Source organism: Falco rusticolus, chromosome 5, assembly GCF_015220075.1.
Source record: "Falco rusticolus isolate bFalRus1 chromosome 5, bFalRus1.pri, whole genome shotgun sequence".
Classification (NCBI taxonomy): domain Eukaryota; kingdom Metazoa; phylum Chordata; class Aves; order Falconiformes; family Falconidae; genus Falco; species Falco rusticolus.
In genome coordinates, this window is record NC_051191.1 from 34,621,493 (window position 1) to 34,645,850 (window position 24,358).

A 24,358-nucleotide genomic window follows, 5' to 3' on the forward strand; every position below is an offset into this window, starting at 1 on the left:
CTTTTGCAATCACATGGCATTAGAGTATTTAATGCCTGTGCTGTCTCACGTTGCTAATATTTTCCTTTCCTGTTTCAATATTCCCCTCTGAGCATCTCCTTCACACTTGCAGAAGCAGGTACAGAAAGAAGTTCCCTATATTCCATTCTGCCACCCTATGACTTCCTGTGGCTAAGAATTGTAGTTACAAAAGTCCTCCTACCTTGGCAACGAAGCATGCACTTTTGTTCAGATGGAATGGCCCACAAGCATTCTACCCAGCAACCAGAACTGAAGCATATTCAGGGCAGATAGAATTTTGAGAGAATTTTGCTTCCAGCTGAAAACAGTCACCACCTCCAGAAACTCTCATGCACACACACTGAAAACGTTAGTTCTTATAGCTCTGTCAAATCTGGGACAAGATTTTATGGTAACAGCAATAGATACATCCTGATATCAGAATAGCTTTTAGTTTGGATCAAAAGCTTGGTTAGCGATATCTTTTTAATGAGCACCTCTTAAAATTTTCAAGTAGAGGTAAATTGGTTGGAAAAAAATTTAAGAAAGCTCTTTGAAAGAGATATGGAAAATTTCAGACCAAATCTTGAAGAAATTATAGGTCTTAGAAGCAACCAGAAAAGAAAAGCACCCTCCAGTAGAGGATGCCACGAAACCTTAGAGATTTAAAAACTGCAGATGTTCTGAAATTTTTATTTAACTGTTCTCTGACTCTCCCCTAAAGAATAAATTCTGGTTTATTTGTGAATCACAATAACACTTACAACTCTCAATACAGCTATGTATACTTCAGTACCTAGGCTGGCTAGCAAATTGTCATACTATCTTCATAATTCCTAAAAATACTTCCAAACCTGTAGCCTGTAGAGGAATTATAGAGGAATGAAGGCAGGTTAGTTAACAGTAATAATATGCTGCTGTGGGCTGGCTTCAGGGGCGATGGGTTGGCTGATGTGGATGATGTGCAGCTGTGGCTGGTTCCTGCTAAAGTAGTTAAATAGCTCTGAGGGGTATGGAAGAGGAGCCCTGGATGAAGAGAGACCTGGAAGAAGTGGAGAGAGAGGGGGAGTTTATTTTTAAAATGTGTGCACTAGACTTTTTATCTTTTTGATAATTCCTTTATTGCCCTGTTTACAATTAGATCTAATGTTAAACATTATTTAAATGTTATATTATATATCTTTAATATATTTGTACATATATTGTTTAAGCAAGATATGAATTTATTACAGGCTGCTGCTTTCCAGTTTATATTCTAAAGCAAGCAAACAAAACATCTGAAAGGTAATATTTCTAATAAAATGTGTGACTTCAGATTTAAGAGTGTGCTGCAAGCTCCTCAAACTGCACACAGGCCCATACTGTTCCAATTTATACCAATCTGTTGCTGTGAGACTGGTCTTCCTACCAAAATTGTATTAAGCAATATAACTATCATCTGCCTGATGTTGTTTATTCTTTTCTCCATCTTCTTCCCCAGAGGAAAACTGTTTGAGACAGATTTTAGAACAAATTATTATGTGTATTATGCTGTGGGTTTATGCTGCATAAAGGAAGGTTGATTTAACTTGGAATGAAAGTAAATAAGCTTTTGCTGTGGCTACCTGTGAAGTTTCATTCCATGGTCTTGACTGTTGGCTGAAGAAAAATTGTTTAGGCCATCCGTGAACTTCAGTAGGACTGTCTGTATGTATAATTAGCAGTGTGAGTAGAAAGGTGAAGATTTGATCCTTTAAAGCTGCCACTGAACTTAAAAAAAAAAAAAACAAAAACAAAACCCACAAAAAACCCCATACCTCCCAAACCTAGAGATAGATAAACATAGGGTTTATCCAGAGATTTTATTGGGCCCAGCCTGTGAAGTCTTGGGGTGACTGGGTACCTTCTCTCTCAGCAAATGCATGTTTAACTTCAGCCTGACACGAAGAGATAACAGAGTCCTACCAATTATCTAAACTTTCTGGCTAGGGCAAGTACATTAAGATCTTTATGTTTACAGTATATCATGTGTCTAATCAAAAATTAATCCAATGATGCCCTAAAGCAAAATAATTGATGAAAAAATTCTTCTACCCACTGAATCTCTGAATAGTGCCAGGCTGAATATTAATTATACAAGATGTTTACTTGTTATTTGTTGAGGACAACTGCTCTGACTCCCATCCCCTAATGTTCCATGAATGTCAAGTCAATATTGACAGATGACAGTTTCCAGTTCATGTTCTTGTCATCCCGCCTAAGGTGCTGCAGTTCTTGATGCACTGGAACCTCCTCCTAGTTGCAAGTACATTTCAGAAACATGGTTTGAAAAGCCAATGGGCAGCCAAGTCAGGCAAATTCAAATTCATGAAAATCAAGTTTAGTTCTTATACAAGAAAACAGTGAATGTTAAACTAATCTCAGAAAGATGACTGGCAATTTGGTCTTGTTTACTTGTGTCATGGTCTAACCCCGGCTGGTAATTAATTACCACACAGCTGCTGGCTCACTCCCCCCTCACCCAGAGGGATGGGGAGGAGAGTTGGACAAGAATGTAAAACTCGAGGGCTAAGATAAGAACAATTTAATAGTTGAAATAGAATAAAAATGAAAGAACAATAATAACAATTATAATGAAACGGGGAAGGGAAAGATTAAAATCCAGAGGGAAAGGAAGAAAGGAACACATGGTGCACAGTGTAACTGCTCACCACCTGCCAACTGATGCCCAGCCAGTCCCTGAGCAGTGACCTGCCCACCCCAGCCAGCCCCCCAGGCTCTTTGACTAGTTCGGGTCAGCTGACCTGGCTGTGTCCCTTACCAATTCCTTGTGGCCCTCCAGCCTTTTTGCAAGCGAGGCCTGAGGAACTGAAAAGTCTCATCAAAAAGTCAAAGCCAAAGCACAGCACTTCACTAGCTCCTAAGAAGATAATTAACTCCATCCCAGCTGAAACCAGGACAACTTGGGCTAGGAGAAGAAAGTCAACTTTGCACAAAACTGCATATTCAATTAATAAGATTTTGACTGGTTTTTATTTTCTATTTCAAGGAGTGGCGAGCTTCTTGAAATATAACATCAAAGTAAACAGTCTGAGGCTAACACTGCAAATAGAGAAATGTCCAGATTCCCTCATCCTATCTGAACCTGAACTTACCCTAACGCTGTCATCTATGAATTAGATCAGAGTTTTGTATCAGAGATGCCTGAAGATTGATTCACTTGAGACAGAAGATTATTATTACTACTATTATTGTTATTATTATTATCATTTATTATTATCTCTACACAAATTTAGTTACTTCTGTGTTGAGAGGTTTGAATCTAGTGCATACGTTGTACTGTGCAACTTACTTTAAATCTCAAGCATAGCTGCAACATTTAGAGATGTGCTGTGTTGTTACTTGTAACCATGAGTAACTTGCCTTCCATATTTAAATGTATATTGGTATACACACACGTATTTGTGGGTTTTTTTACCAGTATTTAATAAGAGCATTTAATGAGTATTTAATATCATACTAAATTACTTTGACATAAAATAACTGACTATACAAATAAGTATAATTCAAGAGGTATATACCTAGCCTTGAGTAAAGGTCTTCTAAGGATAGTCTGAAACTTCTTTTTACATCTTTTTCTGTCTGTGTTGTAATTTAAAGTACCTGACTTTAGAAATCTTGACACTCCTGGTAGAACACTGGAGGGTGGTATCTTTACTACCCTCTGGTACGAATAGCATAAAAGAGACAAGAACTTGAAATCAGAGAAAATGTTGACATGGTACCTGGGCTGAATGAAATCAGAGTTGCCACTTGCTGTTGCAGATACTTGCTATGAATGGACCTGGACAGAGAGCCAAATCAGTGTGGCTAAATGCATTTGCAAGTACCCATGTCTTGCCCTCAGTACTGATCAGGGCCACACCAGCCTTTTACAGGTCTCATTCAGTACTTTAGGTGCTCTCACTGGGGATTAACAGTTGTCTGTCTTGTCTCTTTTAAACAGGCAGCTTTTGGTCAGGTATCCCTTAATCCATTTGAACCCTTCCAAACAGCCTCACCAAATAGGAGTGAATTGTTTCCACTTGAGCTATAGTCAACTTCTTTAGAAAAAAAAAATTAAAATTATATAAACATTATAACATGGTCTTGCCAAAATCTGCATAATAGTCTTGAAGTCTCAGATCTACACACATAGTCACAAATTACTTGGCTCAGAGAGTAAAATACCCTTGCATCTTCTTTCTCTTTTGCTATGAAAGTTTTTGCTGTGTCTCAGCTAAGTCAGTGACAGTTTTTCATGTCTGTATTGGAGATTCTGCCAAAAATACACTGGAAAGTCTCAGACCACTTTAGAAGGCTGTAATCCTATAATGACAATACTCATTGAGGAATATGATATATTTTCATTGGTACTATAATGATTTTGCCCACAGGCAATTTCTCAGGACACAAGCTCCTTCCTGACACTTCTCCTGTAGCAGTTACCTTTCCGCACTGTGTTAAAAGCACCCCTCTTCCCATCCTAGCAATATAATTTAGCGTGAGATCTAATCGTACATATCATGAGCTTTCCTCTGCTGAGATCACTTTATACACACACATGCACACACCAAAAAGTAGTTATTTTTCTGATTTGCATTCATCTTTCCAAAGAATCCTTTGATCTATGCATATAACCTCCTCTTCACCCCTCCTCCTCCTCCAACCTGCTTTCATTTATTACTACACAGTGCTTCAGTCTTCCCTTGTCAAGGGACAACAGATATGAGCATCCATATTATTAGTCTCAGACAAAAGTGTGATTCTCTCTTCTTCAGGTATATTCTGTGCTTACCAATCTATGCTAATTGCTGCCCTGTTAAACTGAAGACTGGTTTTCAATTTGGCTTTCATTGTTTTAGCTTCCTCTTAAAGCAATTTGTCAATGGAAGTAGAGTGCTAAATGATTCCCAGACAAGGAAGATGTCCTAGTCAGCATGACAGAGCAGGGAAACAGCAAGAACTCCCAACACTTGGACTAGTCTCTGTTAACTGTAACCGATATTGAGTGACTTCTCAGCAGCATACTCAGTCTGTCACATCGTAAGAGAAGAAGGTACTATGGAAAAAACATTGAAAAGAATTAGTAATATCCCATACTATTTACCTCACAAATATTGGTAACACTCAGCATTCAGCTGAACACTTAATTCAGCTCTCAACATAATACACTATATTAGAGTAAGTCACACACCAGTGATCTCCACTGTGTTAATATTATGTTCTATATTTGGAAATAAAAAAATAAATAAAAAATCAGTGATGCTAGAGAATTCAAGCTGATGCAACATGTGTTAGCTCGCTTTCTGTGTAACAGCTTCCCACTCCACAGTAATGCTTCCATTTTGCATTGACAAGACTGCCTTTGAAAAGGATGCATTGATATAAAATTCAGCGAATTATTTAGCCTTAGCTTCCCGTTGAATTCATCTTAAGTATGAGTTGGAAGCCTAAAAGTTTTCTTGGATGTGGGCTCAAAACCGTATCTCAAGACATTTTCCGAGTGGAAAACAATTTTCTTACCAGAGTAGTGGTGAGTCATTTGGTCTTTGCGCCTTAGGGCTCTGCAAGTGAGGTGAGTAGCTATTGCTACAGTGCTCAATCATATGAAACCACAGCTGCCTCATCTGTAACCACATGGGCACAAATCAATACCATTAGCTTCAGTGGAGTTATCCTATTGACATATTTGACCCTAAATCCTTACCTAGAACACACAAAGGCGATGACTTGTTGACAGTAACAAAACATCAGAGGACTGTAAGTAAATTTTTCTTTTGTCTTTCTCCAGAAGTTGGCTAAATCGTAATTTGCACTGCACCACTCACTGAGGGAAGTAAGTACAGTGCCCTACTTGTTTTTCCTATATGTCCTGGGCACATTGGAACTGTAGTTGTGGGGACACAAGTGGGGTGCATCGCATGGATAGACTTCTTTTAGCTTTCATTTCTAGTAGTCAGAACTAATAAGATTAAACTGGAACAGGATGTGCTGCAATTTGTGTATACCCACAGCAAATTATCATCTCAGTAGAGGAAGCCGCAGAAATCTCACTACTTAGCAGGGCATCTGAGGCACAATACCTACAAGAGATATTACTGAGATGACAGGGCTCAAATACCACTCCTTGTTCAAAAATCCCCTTGATCATTTTAATTCCCCATATTGGGCAGAGCTCAAGATCAAGTGCTGTCTTCCAGCCTAAGCCTTTTTTCATTTATGCTGCTGTCAAGCGAACGACCTGGCTGTATGTATGTGAACAGCCGTGTGGGGGCTGGCAAAGGAAGCTCATTTGCATACATACAGTCACACATGCAGTTGCATCTAGATATCAGGCCCAGTGCAGCCCTTCCCATCTTTATGTGAAGATTTCCACAAAGGTTCATTCAAAGCCAGTTAGAAGCATGCAAGCTCTGTTAATCTCCTTTGTTATTTTCTACTTAGGATGCATCATTTCAGCTGCAGGCCTGATGGTGCGTGTACGCTGCTTGCCACATCCTGCAATAGGCTGTAGATGGATCACTTGCTGGGTGACCCATCTGCTGCTTCCCCTCAAGGTTAGCCTCCAGTGACCCTTTTGATCAATTAAGCTCAACTTTAGAAAACGATCTTGTTACAGTTCTGTTTCACATCTGGCCTCTTTATGTGGGTCGCTGATACCCATGCAATCCAATTGCTAAGTGTCTCCCGAGTACGTGTTGCATCAGCCTGGTCTGAACCACTTGCCAGAGTTCAGCAGGTCTCAAGCAAACGTTACTTTACTCCTGTATCAGCCATGACTTCCATCACACAATTTCCGCTAACTGCTTATTTTACAACACAAGGCGTTTCGCAGTATATCGAAGGGGAGGATCGGCTCCACTGCACACACAAAACCACACCTCGCCGTGGCCCTCCCAGACATGCCACATCTACCGGGACGAGCCTCACCAGCGCTGCGGTACCGGGGAACCGCAAACCCCACCGCTCCGCGGCCCGGCGAGCCCCGACCGCTGCTTCAGCAGGGCGCTGAGGGAGAAGCCGCCCCCCTCGCTGCCGCCTCCTGCCCGTAGTGCGGCTGGAACGGGAGGTCTCTCCCTTCCACAAGCCCGTCTCCCGGCGGCGAGCGGGCGATCTTCCACCCACCCCCAGCCGTCGCCGCTTCCCGCCGCCCCGACTCGCCCCTCGCCTCAGGCGGCGCCGCGGCGGCAGGTCAGGGCAGCCGCCCGCCCGTGCGGCGCTGCGCATGCGCAGCCCGCTCCCAGGCATGCTCACTGGCGGGGGCGGGGGGAGCGGGACGCGGCGGCGCGGCGCTGCCCGGCTCGGCTCGGCTCGGCTCGGCTCGGCTCGGCTCCCCTCAGCGCGGCTCCCCTCAGCGCGGCTCCCCTCAGCGCGGCTCGCACCATGCGGCGGGCGGCCGCGTGCCTCCGGGCGTTGTGCCTCCTGCTCCACCTCCGCGCCGCAGGTGAGGGGGGCGGCCGGGGCCGGGCGGCGGGGCGGGGCGGGGCGGGCGGCGGGCACCCGCCGGCGCACCTGTTGTGGCTGTGGCGGGGGGGCGGCCCCGCGGGGGCTCGGCGCGCGCCGGGGTGACGGCCGCCGGCCCCGGCCGGGCAGCGGCGGGCGGCGCGAGCGCCTTTCAGCACCGCGGACAGCGGGCGGCGGCGGGGCGGGCGGCGGGCGAGCCCCGCGCCCCGCGGAGCGGCGCCCCCACCCCGGCCCCGGATCGCGGCGACCCGGCCGGCGGCTGGGGCAGCGCGAGCAAATCCCGCCTCTCGGTCCCTCTTTCTCCTGCTTAACATTTGGTGGCTTTTTAAACCGCCGGGCGGGCGGAGGGCTCGCGGCAGCAGGGTTTCGCAGGGGGAATTGCGGCTGCGGCGGCGGGCGCTGGGCTGCGCGGTGCGGTGCGGCGGGGGGCACGCACCCGCTGCTTGGCTGGCAGCGCGCGTGCTGCCTCACAGGTGCGGGGGGCCGCCAGCGCCGGCGCCAAGTTCCGCCGCCGGTTGCATTCTGATAGTCGTGGCTTGTATTTCTGGCGTAAACCTTGGGCACGTCATGAAAAACGGGGTGTTTGTTCAGGGTCTCTCTCTCTCTCCCCTGTGTGGACTTAAGCATATATACTCTTGGGAAGGAAATAAATCTCGGGTGACCGTATAATCGAGTTAAGTTCTCAATCGGTAGAGCCGAAGAGTTTCTTTGTTTCATCATTTACGGCAAGCTGCTTCTGAAGTAGCAAATGGCTGTTGCACCCTGCTTGTAACTTCACTGAAGTTTAATTGAGAGCAACAACTAAATGCACAGGTAATAATTCTTCCGCTCCCGGGAATGTTGTTTTCAGGAGAGATTTTTAAGAGACAACTAATTTGCATCATCTTACTGCAGAATCATTGAAAGTAAGAATTGGACTTCGTGTTTCTCTTAATATGGAAGCAGCGCACAGACATGTATTCCATCCCCGCATCCCCCACCCCCCCCAAATAAGCTGTGTTATGAAAATAGTTGTTTGTACATCAGGAAGTGGGCGCTGCATTCTGTTGTCAGGAGAAGTGGTTTGCCTCTGTTATATTTTATTGCCCTGGAATATTAAGCTACTCTTCATAAAATCTCAGGAGCCTCTTTCCTTTATAACTGTAGTTAGGAAGCTCACGCTGTTATGCCTTATACTTGTATGTGCAAGGGGTTATCGACTGAAAGCTAGGGAGCATTCCGTGATCCATTTTAACAAAAGCCTTAAGCTGCTTTTAGATAGCTCTTTTACAACATGTATTAAAACGATCACCTGTGCAAAATTAGTGTACATGCCTTCTAATCTCAATATATCATCTATTAATAGTGCACTTCACATTAGTTTCGATGCTTCGTCCTTCCACCCTACTAATGGGAACTGGGTCTATACCCTGCCAGTAAGCCATTTACTTTCCTTACCAAGTTTTTCATTAATGTGCTGGGAATGCTTGCAAACAAAGCTTGCCCTTTATTATGAAAGTGTCTCTAATAATGAGAAAAAGGGAGGAAAATATATGTTTATATGGTGTTACTTTGTTCCCTGGGCAATCTTGGAAAATAATTGTTTCAGTGAAGGCAGCACAGGATGGACAGGGGCTGAATTCACCCTTTGTGTATTGGGCACAGCTCCAGTTGGGTGCAACAACTGTGCTTCCTCTAAGGCAGGGCTGGACATAACTTGCTCTGTTGGAAGTCATTGAAGATGTCACAATAATGAAATAAAACAGCAAGCTTAAACTGTTAAGATTTCTGTATTTCATCTGATGCAAGTAGAGAATTTCATCTTACACAGGCTACCACTATGGACATCTTTTATGTATAGCCTAAACTTATGAATTATGTGAATTATTGACAGTGATTTTGCAGCCTTGGTTCATGTGGAATCACAAAATGCATTCCACTTGCCACTAGTGCTACGTCACAAATGATATCCCAAATGTAATTTTTTTTTGTAATGTGGTGGAAACTGCTTGGCTTTTTTGTTCTGAGGCTGAATTTATATGAGACATGTTTCTCGGGAATGCTACAGACACTGTCAGCAGACATTAACAAAATCTCCCTTGATATCAGTTGGTGATAATAGATTTTAGAGAAAACATAAGTCTGCATTGACTTGAGCTAATGCCACAGCAAAAAGGATTCATTCTCTAATGTATTTAAATAGTGCTTTGTAATGAAAAGGCAATGAATGTCATATAGGAAATCTGGTTTCCTATGGAAGGATGATTCTACTACTATTGTGTTACAATAGCCACATATGTATTCACACAAAAAATGGAAAATATTCTTGTCAAAAATATGATCAGAAATATTCCTGTGCTTAAAAAGGTACTGCCTACTAAGTTGATTCAGATACTGATTCCCATAAAGCACGACAGCTGTGTAAACAGAAAATTAAATCTAGTTGTGCTGTTGGTATACCCTTATATTGTTTTCTGAAATCGAAGACACTTGTGTGTGCATCTCTGAAAACAGAATTCGTCCCTTCTGCTGAGTGCAGCAGGTGAAGTAATCAACCTGTATAGAGCTTGCTGTTGGATGAAGACCTAAACCTCTAGTGACTGATTACAGGTCAACATGAACTTTCAACTTACGTTATGCATTGCATGAAAGAGTGCATGACAGCCAGTTTATACTCTTTTTTTTTAGTTAGTATGATCTAATACATGTTCTTGAATTAAAACCTAATGTCTCCCAAGATGACTAGGGAAGCATTGTTTCCTTGTAAAAGAATGGCAGGTGGTAGCAAAAACACAAAGTGATGCATTAGACTAACTTGTAATTAGAGAGCTATTTGAGTCATCCAGATTACTCAACTAATTAACTATTTCACCTCATTTTCTTCTTTACCACATTTCATGAACAGAATTAAAATATATGATTAATTAAATATCCAGTCACAGGAAAGAAGCTTGGAAAATCAACTAAGCTAGAAAAAACCTTAGTTAATAATCACCGTATCAACCCACCACCTGCCTTGTATTAAAAATCGCTAACAGAACATTTTTGTAGAATTTGCTTTTAAGATGAACAAAGCGTGGTCCTGGAAAAGCAAGAAGTTGACAACTGAAGGTTTGGTTAGGTCATTAAGCCATGGTTTCTTGAGCAAAGGCCTTACACTAGCTTGCTATGGGCTTCTATTACCTCATGTTATTATTTTCATCAGTAAAGAGGTACATCAACAACCTTAAGTCAGTATAGACCAATAGCTCCCTACTAGCCTTTTCAGAGAGGAAGCATGTAGATCCTTGTCTCACCCTCAACCCCCAAGCCCGTCAGCGGAATCAGGTAAATAGTAGGTAGGAAATAGCGGCACTTTATCTTCTTGGGGCAATGCTGGAGTAACATGAGGATTGCTTATATCAAGACGGAAATTCTTTGACCATGAACTAAAACTCCTTTGGGTAGAATTCACTAGGTGTAGAAACATACGTTATGAAAATATGTGTGTGTATATATATATGTATGTTGTGTGTACATATATGACATACATATTTATATGTTTATGTATTTATATTTATGACTGGTTCTCAGTTAATTGTTACCAAAGTCCCCAGGTGAATGTACTAAGTTCTGCTGAGCAGAGACTAGTACTTCAGCATTCCTGGTCAAACATACACTGTGTGGTATTCTCAAGGTTGGAAATTACTTGAGTGGACTGTGGTTTCTACTTAAGTGTTGGGGGGCCTGTTCCCTATAAAATGCACAAGCTCTGTCGCAAAAATAAGAAAATCTGGGGACTGTATTTCTGGGGTTGAGGTGAGATCTGCACAAAATGCATTTGCAATCAGATCCATTTCAGTAACCTCATACTAATGAGTGAATAATGCTACTTTCTAAATACATTTAGAGTGAATGTGAAGGAGATATTGATTTTAAAAATGTATTGGAATTCTGCTTCATTACACTAACATAACCTAAATGAAGCTGGTACTTATAATTGCCTTCTTTAGAAACATATTGCTGGCCATGAGTGGGTGTTTTTACTAGAATAGACATTTGTGCCTTTTATTAGTAGACTCATGGATAATCAGAGGGTAGTCATCTGCCTCTTTAAAGGTTCTGTTGGGGAGAAATAGTTTTATAATTCAGTATCTGACTTCATATTTTTAAGGAAGTATTTAGTTGGAATAGAGACTCTTGTCATGTTTTTACATGTGGAAATTCTTGCTATTCATAATTATGAAAGACATCGTCTTCTATGATAGGTTCATGTTCAGTGCATCCGTTAGGAAATTACTGAGATTTGTGATCTTGAAATCCCTCCCTAATTTCATTTGTTGTATTACGAGAAGACTGAAACATCTTAGACAGCAAAGGCTGGTTCCAGCATCTCTGGAGAGTGAAGCAGGAAACTTGTTGAAAAAATATGAATTGGGCTCTTGGAGGAGTGTGTCGCTCTAGAAGGAGGCTAATGAGATAGCAGTGGGTGGTCATGTTTGGTGGTGGTCCCCTGCCACAGGGATGTTGTGAGGCTTGATGTGGGGAACTAGAAGGAGGGGTAGGGCTCTTACTCCATGAAGCAGTCATTGTTCTGTGGGATTTTCGGCATGCCTTTGGGGTAAGCACTTGGAGAAGCTTAATAAGATCTGTTCAGAAATCCTCAGTGTGATTTCCTAGAGCAGTGTTACTGCAAAAAAACACCCAGCCAAAAATTTGAGACTGAACTTGACTCCCCTTCATACCAGCTACTGATTCCCATGGAGATATTATGTATTTCGTAGAGTTACTATATATTTACATCCGTGTTATGCATAGCAGAAATTAGCCTCAACCTTCACTTGGAAAATGACAGTAAACACAAAATTAGCAAATTGATGCAGCACTTTCTCACACCTTCTGAGAAAAAAAAGTCTGATGTGAGACTATACATTAGTATAGATGGATTTGGTACATTAGTGCCAGGGCATAAGTATGGCAGAATACTTAAGTGCCTTTGGGACCAATGTCTCATCTCTTAATTCCCATGAGTAGACCTAGTGAAATCAATGGTCTGTGGTATCCAGTTTCATTATTGACATATCTGGCAGCAGGCCCATAAAATGAGATGCAAAGCGTCTTTTTGAAGAAACATACCACTTGTGCTGAATTCAAATTCATGTAACTGTGGATATTTTTGGCCAGGGCATATTTTTTTTCCCTACTGAAAAGGATAAATTCAGCAAAAATGAATTTGCAGTTGTCTCTATTTTCAGTGGATTGTTTATTAGAAAAGGAAAAAAATTCCTTGCAATCATCACTCCCCCACCCACCTTGTGTGTACTTCCTCCCTCTCTTGGGGGTGCTCTCACATGCTCACATGTGTGTGCATGTGCTTGTTGCTCTCACATGCACAAACACACATAGAAAAATGAACAGTATATACATGCAAACATTTTGTATTAATTGATTTTGTGTCAATTTTTTGTTTTGGTCAAAAGTTCTGAACATTTTGTTTAAGGGGAAATCAAACTATTTTTCCAGTTTTTTACAGTTGTCTTGTTCTATGCTTGCTTAGCTCTGGTGTAGGTTACTTGCTCTGAATTTTGACATGTCATGGGCACTGTGCTGCAAAAGGGCTGGCCTTTTGATGACTGGACCTAGCTAGGAAAGTGTAGAGCCTTTCCACTGGAACAGGCTGCCCAGAGAGGTTGAGTCTCCTTCTCTGGAGACATTCAAACCCTGCCTGGACACGACTGTGCAACCTGCTGTAGGTGAACCTGCTGTAGCAGGGGGTTGGACTAGATGATCTCCAGAGGTCCCTTCCAACCCTGACCATCTTGTGATTCTGTGTGTGATTCTATGAAGGACTGTGACCTTGTAGCCATGTAGTATGGCGCTGCCATTGCCAGTGACAAAGCCATAAGCTTTGTGCCGAGTTTGCAAGGCCTCATGACTGGGGCTTATCAGACCTGCTGTGCCCAGTCTTCCCTTGTCCTGCCTGTTTTACTCGGTTTAGCTCTGTCAGCAGTTTCTCTAATTGACCAAGCATCTATAGCTGTTCAAATCTTTTTTATTTTTTCATGGTACAACTCTACTTTATACAGGTAGCAGTAATACAGGTTTGGTAGAACAGCAGAGGCACTGAGTGCAGAGGCATGGGATGCAGCATGGAGTGCAGGTGTGGGGTGTTAAGAGATGGGGCACAGGCTGGGCACTGAAGACCCCGTGCTATAAAAAGCTCAGTAATAGGTAAAAATGCAGACCTGGAGCTTGAGAAAACTGGTTTTAGGGGTTAACAAAGAGAGCAAAGAAATAGTATCTAGCATGCGTACTTCGCACCTTTTATAGTAAATTTAAATGTAACCTGGAGCTGCAGACCAATTGAAGAAAGAAAAAGGTGTAAATGCCTGTTAGCAAACAAATATATATACGTATGGCCCTAAGAGGAAGGAAGAAGAGAGGAGGAAGAAGAATCCACCAGCACAAACATCATATTCCTTCTGGCAAAGGACTCCAGGTGCTGAAAACTCCTAACATTGCCCCATTGCCAACACTAGTGTGAAAACGCTGACCTTAGGACCCAGAGAAGCAGAGTGTGGGTGTGGGTGTGTGAACCTTACATTCAGCGAAAGGGATAGATAATTTTAATTGCATTATTGCTATTATTGTGACTTTTCCTGTATTATTATTCTTTGTTTTCTATAAAAGTTAGATCTAGACTAACAGTGCTGCTTGAATTAGATTAAGATTGTAATTATGCTAACAATAAACTCTCAGCTTTGCTTACATGTGTAAGGTGAGCTTCATCTTTGTTCAAGAGCAAAGCTTTGAATGTAATAGAGCTGAGAAATTCTAGCTGAAGGAGGGTGTGAGAAGCTACGCAGGAGTATGCCTGATGAAAGTTCATTAGGTCTAGCAGCCTACTTTGGGTGAGGAATAGCTTCATTTGTATTGCTCTAATGGGTTTTGTCTGAAGAGGAAGCTGTGTTGTGAAGGAAGGATCTGATCAGGCTTTGTGTTTTGACATTATTCTTTGAATGATGGAAACAGTCACAAGCCTGCAAGTCCCTCTGCTACAAGGGCTGTGGTATGTATGAAAGTATTTTCTCAGATGAATTCTTTTGCCAGTTCCAAAACTTCCAACATGTTGCTTCATGTACGTGCTATCAAACCAGCAAGTGGATTAATATTTTTCACCTTTCGGGTTTGCCTGATTTGCCTCACAAAAGCACTTTTGAAAGTATGCTCTGTTATCCAGCTAATGTTGAAGTCATATTCTAGCCACTGTTTAACTGCATTTTATTGGTAGTGATTTTTGGTCCACCTTGCTAAAGATGAACAGTAGTTTGTGTTTAGCTAAAACTGCATAGCCTATCCTAATGAGATTTAGATTTGATTGATGTACTACTATGCTGACAGTAAGACATATTTTTAACTAGTCAGTACAGATGCAAGGCATATTGCCACCAGAGAGCTTTTCTTTTCATTTGTGCTTTCAACTTCCTGTAAAACATTTTTATTTCCCACCAGATATGTTGATTCCTCTGATGTGTTTTAGTTGTTTTTTTTTTTTTCTTCCAGTAAGACAGATGAAAAAGGTATAAAAGCAATATATTTTGTATCTTTTAAAGTCACAGCCAAAGGAAGATCCTGTTGCTTGCGTCAGAAGGCTGCCCTCACAGCCCAGAGAAGACAGAAATCTTTTAAACCTATAGTAGTGTTTATCCTGTGTCTAGTAATTACCAGTAGTGAGCACTTCCCTTAGCATCTTTGTCATCAGGACTCCTGAGAGTTAGAGCCATGCTCAGGAATGGCTAGCATGACATTAAGCATTTTAGCATTCCCCTTTCTCTGGGCCAGCATTTATTTGGCCCTTCTATGGACAAGAGAGAACTGCGAATTCTGCTCTGCAGGGTGTGAGTCTGTTTCCATTTCAATGGACTAAAAAGAGGCAGGCAATGAATCTGTTAGAACATTGGCATTATTGGAGAGGATTGATCAATGGTCTGCATAAGTACATTGACCTGCCTCTCACAGTGACCCTGGGTGCCTGTTCAAGAAGAGGTGAACCACTGTGCAAGAGGTGATAAAGACCATGCCTGGCCAAAGTCTGAGGCTGGTTTACAGGGTGTGAAGAAAGGTTGTATAGGACAAAGAGCATCTTTCAGAATGGTGAGCTGAACAGAAAGGAAAAAAGCATGGGGGACCTGAGGGTATGAAATTTAATTACCAAAGTTTAGCAGGTCTTTTTAGTGAAAATGTGAAATTATTTGGCAACAGCATTAAGTATTGTAACTCAAATGAAATTTGAATTAAATGTATCTTTGAAACCAATCAGTCAAGTTTCAGCATGTTTTTCTCTTATGAAATGACTCTACATTTTCTGTCTTTTTTCCTCCAATTTCCAGCTTGTTAGCGGGAAAATCTCAAGCAGTGTAATATACTAAGATACCTGTAACTATAAACAGACTTCAGTGTTATTATAAAGCTAGTTACAGTATTGAGTTTTAAAGCATATGCACTATGTGTCTATATTCATTTGTGCATTTTACTTACTAATTGGGTCTAGCACAGCAGTTCTGTGGATGGATTTGGGGTGACTGCACTTCTTAGAAGCAGTAAATATACAGTATACCTCTCATTACAGATAATGGGAATGTTCAGGAACTTGCCTTGTTATGAATCTAATTTGTTCAGATTAAAACAAATAACAGACTTAAGACAATGACCTCAAATTGTTTTTCCAGACACACACTAAGACTTTAGACACCATTATCTTGGCCCTATCAGTTTTACAAAAGAATCTTATGTCCCACTGGGACTCTCCTTTTCCAGTCAAATAAGGCTCTGGTCTCTGACTCTAGAGAATGTGAGGTTAAAAAACCCCTGTAAAATGGTAATATTTTTATGTTTTAAAAAAAGAAAACCGTGCTATGTTACTTTCTAATGGATGTTGATTATCTTGAAGTTTTTTATCTATTTTGGAGAAAGTGAAGGTATTTGAGAATTGGGAGTCTTACCAATTTTCTGGCAGGCTGCTTTAAAATAAAATGTCAACTGTCTGAGACTACTCAGGGAGTCAAGACAGTCTAGAAGAACCTTAGGATTTCTCTGTTAAGCAGAGGCCAACTGGGGCAGTCAAAAGTGCCCACAACATCTTTCACATCAGATTTACCATTTATTGTAGACTTTCATTTCTGCATATATAATACAAATTTGTAGTGTAAGACAGGCTCAGTAGCGTGTGCTATCTAACATTCTTGTGATTTACCCATCTATTATCATGAGAAGATTTTGTGCTTCCCATATACTGGGACCATATGGGTATTTCGCATGGACTTCTACTGATCCATTCTCCATCATTCTTCTGTAGATTGGATTATCTTTTTTTTCTTTTTCATTTAGAACAGAAATTGTTTTATCTTGTATGTTTCTGTAGACATCTAAGAAAATCAAGTGAACACAGAAAGCAGAACAGCTGGAACCAGCAGAATGGAGTTTTATCGAAATATTTCCAATTTTCCTTTCAGGATAGATGATGAAGACAAATATGGCAACTGGTGGCAATGGTAGAAATACTGAAATCAGTACAAACAGTGAAGATGTTCAGATGTATAAAGCATGCATTCTACATCACCCTGAATCTTCTCGCTGCACTTTAACAGATGAGGTGTTTCAGTTGGTACAGTTTTTAGAAGCAAAGCTCCAGCGACTGGCTATGCAACTAAAGATAATCTGAAATTTGGAGGAAGGAGAATACTGTTGTATAGGAGAAGCCAAATTAGAGAGGGGGGTTACAGTGAAGGAACATGGAAGCAAGATCAAGACAGGCTTTTTTTGTTAAAAAAAAAGTTATAAGGAAAAGTAGGAGCAGCATGTGGAAGGAAGAAGGAAAAGTCAACCAGCAGATAAAGAACAGAGGAAGACCTCTAACAATATTCATCAGGAGCTAAAGCCTAATAAAAAGAGTGATGACCAATCACTACATTGTAAAGACAGAAGAACTGGAAGACAGAATCAACAAATCATACCAGTATAAAGTCACAGTGCAGCATCTGTTACTGAGGGGAACAGGAATGGTTATAAGGTGAGATGATCTACAAGGAGGAAGGGTAGGTGGACTTCCAGGAGCAAAGATACATACAAACCTGCTGCAAAGAGAAGGTCTGATGTGAGTTTGAAAGTAACCATGGATTATTGTTCATTTTGGAAAAAATAATGAAATAATATTTTCCACTGACATAAAAATTGCTATACTTAGCTACAGGTAAAGCTATAGGTGACTTAGAAATAGGTGAAGACTCAGAGTCTTTTTGATTAGAAGAAATAGCGTGGAATCACAGTCTGAACATCTAGTCTATTGTCCTCAATGCCAAGGCAGAATAAACTATAATTCTTTATAAATACATTTGAGGGGAGGGAATTTTAGGAGGTAGAATAAAATTATTTTAGTTAAAGGGTGATATCAGCACTGGGTGAATATTACAAGTCAGTCATGAATAACTACATTTGGCAGTAGAGTTCAGACAGAGTAGTGTGAGCAGAATATCAAAACTCACTTTAGGATCCGGTTTGCTAAGCTTATGGAAGAGATACCTCTAGGAATTCTATTTTTTTGAGCCTTGTCCTAAGCCTCATTTTCTGAATTTCTGCATGTGTTGGGATATCTGAAGCTTAACAGGCACCAAAATCACTTTTTTGCTGTCATACTTCAGTTCTTCATAGCTTCTCATGGTTTCCCTGGTGACCAGAAAGGAGCATTTGCTTTTTCTGTATAGATGTAGAACTTGATACAGGAATCCCAGTTTTCTCTCTCTTAAGGGTTGGAGACTGGCAGTATTTAGAGGTGAAGTGTAGCAGAAGTGCTGGTGTTTCTTAATGACTTGTTTCTCTGAGTGTCTCCTAGGTGCATACTGCTTGTGTTCAGAGCTGAAGTCTGGGGGTCAAGAGAGAATATTTTACCCCTTCATGAGCTTAAGAGAAAGCTTTACGTTCCCCTGTAGTATCAAAGGGGGCCCGCTTGTTAGGGTCACCGGAGGCATCCGTCACAGTCTGGGAGCCAAACTCTGATTGTGTTTGGGGCTTTATCCTATGAGGGCTACTTAGGTCTACTGAGGTCAATGAAGTTTTTCACATGGGGCACCCTAAATGCATGTAACCTACTTAAGCTACTGGGGCTACATGGACTTCTCCAAAACCCAAATTCAGCCTTCTAATTTTCTTGAAATGCATTTGAACCTCTGTGCTGTCAGCTGGTAAAAATAGATTTGTGAGAGTGCAAAAAGTATGTTGTGTAATTAGACTTATTAATTTCTTATTTCTACAGGATGGCTCTTTACCAAAACATATTTTGTTGTCCATCTTGAAAATCTGCTGCATCGGACCATGTATCGAATCCACTGCAGGGATCTGTGTTGCTGGTGTGATTTTTAGCATTCTAATGGAAGCAAGCTTGCTGGGATTTGGTGGGAAATGGTGATAATGCTGTTAAAAAGTAATGAGACTGATGAGCAGGCAAACCTTTCAGCCGCTTCCTTTATTGTTTTATCAAAAATAAGAAAACTATTCATGTTTTTCTGTGTTACTCTGGATTCAGCCAGGATTAACTCTGAGGTCATACTTGGGATTTACCTTAATACTATTCAGTGCACAATTTGGGCTAGTTCTTATTTATATTTTTTTTATGCTTCTTTCAGTAAAAAGAAATGAAATAAAAGGGGAATTTGAAATATTTAAGTGTGTAGGAAGTACAATATAAAGAATTCCAGGAGAATCACAGTGGAGAAACTCCTCAGAAACAAGGATGTAGGAATGAAGGAAGCAAAGAGGAACCACAGTCACCAAATGTGTCTGTAGTTACATTCCTGTATTTATCTATGATCAGAAGACATGAAAAAGAAGTGACTGTGGGAAGTAGGTGGCTATGGGAAGTGCTGATGTTTTCTTGTTTTTATTTTGCCATTCACAACTCTTTACATTGTTAGGTAAGACAAACCCTCAGGATTTTATCAATGAAGCCAGCCTCCACAAAGCTTAATGAGATCCCAGCAAGCTGAACAAGCTTTGAAATTCAGCAACCTTTAAGACTATACTCTGCAGTTTCCTTTTTTTTTTTTTTTCCCTCTTGCTCCCAGTCATCTTCCCAATCAAAACCTGACAACAGATGTACACATGTGACCTAAGTGGTTATCTAGGAAATTACCGGTGTGTGTTTTTACCGCGTAAAAGAGTAGCCTTAGGTTTAGCATTGTACTTTATAGGAGTATTTCTAAGTGTACTGCAAAATGCAGGATTCTGTGTTGTCTTCTTCATATTGCTTTTCTGCTCATGTATGTTACAAATTGCTTTACTGCCTACTGACATGGACCTGCTTATGGCAGAGAATGTGTTTCCCGATGATGCTTGGCAATACTGTAGCATGAATAAGGTATTGTCCTTGATTTTCCTAACTGAAATTTCTCGAGGAAATGAGGTCAACAGAATGTAATTACCTACACTGAGATCTCCTAAGGGCACTGGGTAGAGCTGTGCAAATGACTGATTATTTTGATTTGCTTACAGAAGCAAAAAAATCAGAGGCAAAAATCAGTCTGAATAGAGCAAAATGATTTATTGTTCAACCTGAATTGAAACATGTTGTTGGTTCTTAACTGTTCTTCACAGCTCATTATGAGAATTAAAATAACATTTATTTTATATATTTTAAACTAAAAATCAGCACAGAAATTCAACATTGCCATTAACTCCAACAGCTTCTCAAGAGGAAATTCCAGGCTGATCAGAGCAAGCTCTCTGGGTTCACTTCTCTTAGAACACAAAGTCCCTTTTGTAGCACAGTGGGTTTCTCAGAGCGCTCTTCCAGTAGATGACTAATGCAGTTTCAGTTACTTTTTGTCTGTAAAGGAGCTGATCCTTGCCTATTTTACTGCTCAGAGGGACAGCCCGTCTTCCAGACTAGAAGCTGAACTGGGCTGTTATAGCTGCTCTGTTCTTCATAAAGGCATGGAAGATTCACTGTGTTTCAGCCATTAAAAAAAAAAAGAAATTTAGTTCTGGTTCCTTTTGTAAAGGCATAATTAGAAAGTATTTTGACTATCAAAAGAAAACTTATTTATTACTAATACATAGTTTATTAAAACCATGTAATCTAAGAGTTCTTTGTGCCCAACATCAGGGTATGCAAAGTATGGCTAAATGCACACACCTGTATCTCCTCTGTAGCGAGCCAGGTGCTCTGTTGGCTGGCTAGGCAATGCTTGATGAAGGCTGGGTCATAACAAGGGACTGTAATGTTTCCTGATTTAAGCAGCTGAACAAGGAATGCAGAGTTATGATTATGGTCTCAGGCATCTGAACTTTACCTTTCTTCTTTTTCTTACGTGTTTAAGTCTGATTTTTGGATTTGGTTCTTGGCCTTTTCTCCTCAAATCCTCATATATAGAAGATGATCACAGCAATTCTCATATTTGCTATTACTGGGTGAATTGGAAAGTGGACTGCACATGTTTTCCTATTGGAGTTGATATCAATACAAAAGTTGGACTTGGCTCAGCGTGTGCTCTGCTCTTGCACATCATTTTTGAAATGTTGCCCTGGCTGGAAGTATAAATAACATTTTAAAAGACTATGTAAAAAGAAGTTTAAGAATGTGATACACTTCATGTACTTAGTAGACTGTCTGTAGTGTTAAGCTATTGCTATAGAAATTGCATTGTGGGTTTTTAAGGGAATTCTTATATTACACAAATATTCTTTCCAAATCTTGCAGAACCCAAAGATCTCGTCACATTTCCAGTGCCGTCTACAGAATATCCAAGAGAGACATTCTAAACTTATTCTTCTCTTTCTACAGGCTGCTTTTCTGGAGACAATGACCACTTTTTGGCAATTCATCAGCGAAAGAGTGGAAAGCCTGTGTTCATTTATCACCATGTGCAGAGTGTGGAGAAAAGTCTGGATACTGACAGCTATAAGAATTCCAAACAAAATTTCCATTCCTCTTCCCACACCAAAATAAGCAGGTTGCACCCTGCAATAATTGTTAAATCAACCTTCCCCAGACCTGCCTACGACCCATCCCTTAATCTGTTAGCTATGACTGGTCAAGATTTGGAAATAGAAAATCTTCCTATTCCTGCAACGAATGTGATTGTTGTGGTAAGTGCCTTTTTCCGGGTTCTGGAGGTGGTTTTTTGGGGTTTTTTTTTGTGAATAAATATGCCTGTAGGTAAATACAGACAGATTGTTATGTGGGGAATCGAAAGTTTGTGTTCCACTGTCTGGCTGGTCATTAAATCTAAATAATGACTGCACAACTCAAATCTCTTCACTTCAGTGGAATTTGCTTTCATATAGGCCCACAGTGATCAACAAGCAATCTGATGAACCCGTGGAAAATATAGCCTCTCTGTAGGTAAAGAACTTACCTTTACCTCCAGTGCATTTAGTCCTCTTGTCTTGATTGATGTTTGCACTGCTTTTGCTGCATGGTTTTTAAACTGATTCTGCATAGGGCACAAGAAAATGTACTTTATGGAACAATTCTACAGAGGCAGGGAGATTTTTAAAAGGCTGACACAAAGGTTTCATTCATTTCTATTTCCCCAGTAAATCCACCATAATGCTTACATAGTTGTTTGAAAATAAGCCTGTTTCTTGCAAAGAATAGGACCTGTGTTTTTGTTGGTGTAAGCCATACGTGCTCCTTCTGTGACCTGTGGGCTGGGACCGTCCTTGTTCAGTTAACTGTATGTGATCTTTCCCATTCTCAAAAAAAGTGATGGCAGTTCTCCCTCCTACAGTGGAGGGCACGTCAGTGGAACTGTATGTTGATGCCACCCTGCTGCATCCTCACGCTTCGTGCCAGTAGAGCCACATACTGTGAGTAGAGCTGTCCTCTGTGGAGTGCACGGCAGAGTCTGTATATGCTCTGCTCAGACACTGCTCTGCCTCACCCTGCTGCATAGGTAGCCCTGCTTGATTATGGAGAAGAGCACTGGGTTCATCCTTCTACTTCCTGGAGGGAAGAATAACCATTCATAATGGCTCACGTACTCATTAGAATGAACTAATAAAGATTAAACTGGAACAATGTGACTAATTACAATCAGCAGCTATTTGCCTAATTCTGTAAATTACTCTGTACAGAAGATGCTAGATTAAAAGAGAATGGCCTTTACAAACAAGGAAAGAAGATAGAGCATACAACATTAAGGCATGTTAGCACACTAAGTCTTTCAGGATCTTGTATGCGTTCCTCACACTGGTGGTACCTCTAGAGATCTGCCCTTGTGAACGCACCAAATGCGACAAAGGCTAGTGACACAGAAAAGAATAATCGGGTGAAAAAAGGCTAGTAATTTTATTAGTCTTACATTAAAGTTTTAACAGTTAAAAATACTATCCGGGAATTAGGCTCAAAACCTGTGCTCTGGACTTGTTGCGTCCCACATGAACAAGACCTCCTACTTTGAGATTAGATGGCTAGCATAGTTAGTGGACTAGATTCAGTTGTATGTAAGTGTCCGTATCAGAGCAAAATAAGGTTCTGACATTCTTACTTCACCGGGGACATGCCAACTGTACACAGAGTCCCCAGTCAGCACTGACTGGTACTGATCAGGAAGAGGAGATGCCAAGCAAGCTGGATACACCTATGCCCCAAGCTAGTGTAAACTAGCAGGGCCAGCCTCATAGTAAAGGTACCTGCTCTCTTTCCATAGCAAGTATTATTTCACCCTCTGTGAAAGTGAAACCTTTCTGTTAGTGCAAGGAACTCAGAATATGCATGGCCCCTCATTTTTTCGTTAAATGATGCTGTTATTTATGGCCTGTTATTTTAGTAGAGCTTTGCACACTTCTGGAGTCAGTTCTCAGTTTGCAATGGAAGAAACCTGCAAAATATGCTGGGGCTACCTTGATTTTAAGTTGACTGGCTCTGTGCCTGCATTAAAAGCTAAATGAGGCAGAGTTTCAATTGGTAGTCACATAAAGAAAAGACCTATTAAATCTACATTAAGTTCTCATTAAGTGACCTCGGTCTGAAGCTTTGCTACTACATTTCTAGGATGGAGCTGCTGCTCTGAAGCCTTCTGTTCTGGCTGAGAACCATATGTGCTTTAAAGGGGGGCATAACAGCATGAGCTAATCACGACATGAAAGCTGTTTGTAGCTTGGGATCTTCAGCTGCCTCTGGATGCGTTGAAGGACAGTGCTTTTGGTTTGCTTTTAATGTCGTCCTTTCCAAAAAAGCCATTGGGGAAGCATATGTTTTAAAGCTGAGGTGCTGAGAGTCAGACAGCTCCTTGGACTAATCCCACCCTAAGAAATTTTGAAGATGTCTTCCTCCAAAGGGCAGCTGTCCCACAGCAGGGTGGCTGCCATAATCCAAGCACAGTCCTGCTCCTTCCAGGTCTCTGCACTTCAACATTTTGTTTCTCGCTCTTGAATGTCACCTGAAGTACGTTGTAATGTTAATGTCATTGCCAGGGGAGTCTTGGTGTTTTGTTTGGTTTTTTTGTTTGTTTGGGGTTTTTTTTTGTTGTTTTGTTTTGTGGTGTTTTTTTTTTTTTTAAACGCACATATATCACTCCCTCTTTGTTTCAAACTAGCATTTACTGCTTGTTGCTGCTTTTCAGTTTTTATCATACAGGGCGAGCAGCAACATTTGTTGTTTTGCCCTGTCTGACCCTTTTTGTTCCAGCCTTTAGCAATGCTGTTGGTTGCTCAACTTGAAAGGGCAATTGCTAGTGTTAATGCTTCCAGTAATCCAGTTACATGACTAGAGCACATTGTGATTTAGTATGAAAGCCAGCAACGGGGGTTATTTTTTTGAAATAAATCAGTGCTGTTGTGTCTCTGCAGAGGGGAGGAAACTGAATTAAATCTAATTTCAGTGTCTTGAGGTCCATTTTCTTCATCATCGAGGTAGAAA

At 41.0% G+C, this 24,358-nt stretch overlaps 1 protein-coding gene across 2 annotated transcripts in view; it reads left to right on the forward strand.

The window, feature by feature from the left end:
* The first annotated feature begins 7,332 nt into the window (after positions 1-7,332).
* The window catches only part of PTPRR (protein tyrosine phosphatase receptor type R), a 148,384-nt gene continuing 131,358 nt past the window's right edge, over positions 7,333-24,358 (forward strand). For both annotated transcript variants that reach the window (XM_037390050.1, XM_037390051.1), the window contains exons 1-2: positions 7,333-7,465; positions 21,278-21,582. In XM_037390050.1, coding sequence (XP_037245947.1) covers positions 7,405-7,465; positions 21,278-21,582 — 366 coding nt within the window. In that variant the 5' untranslated portion in view covers positions 7,333-7,404. The remainder of the gene's footprint in view (positions 7,466-21,277; positions 21,583-24,358) is intronic.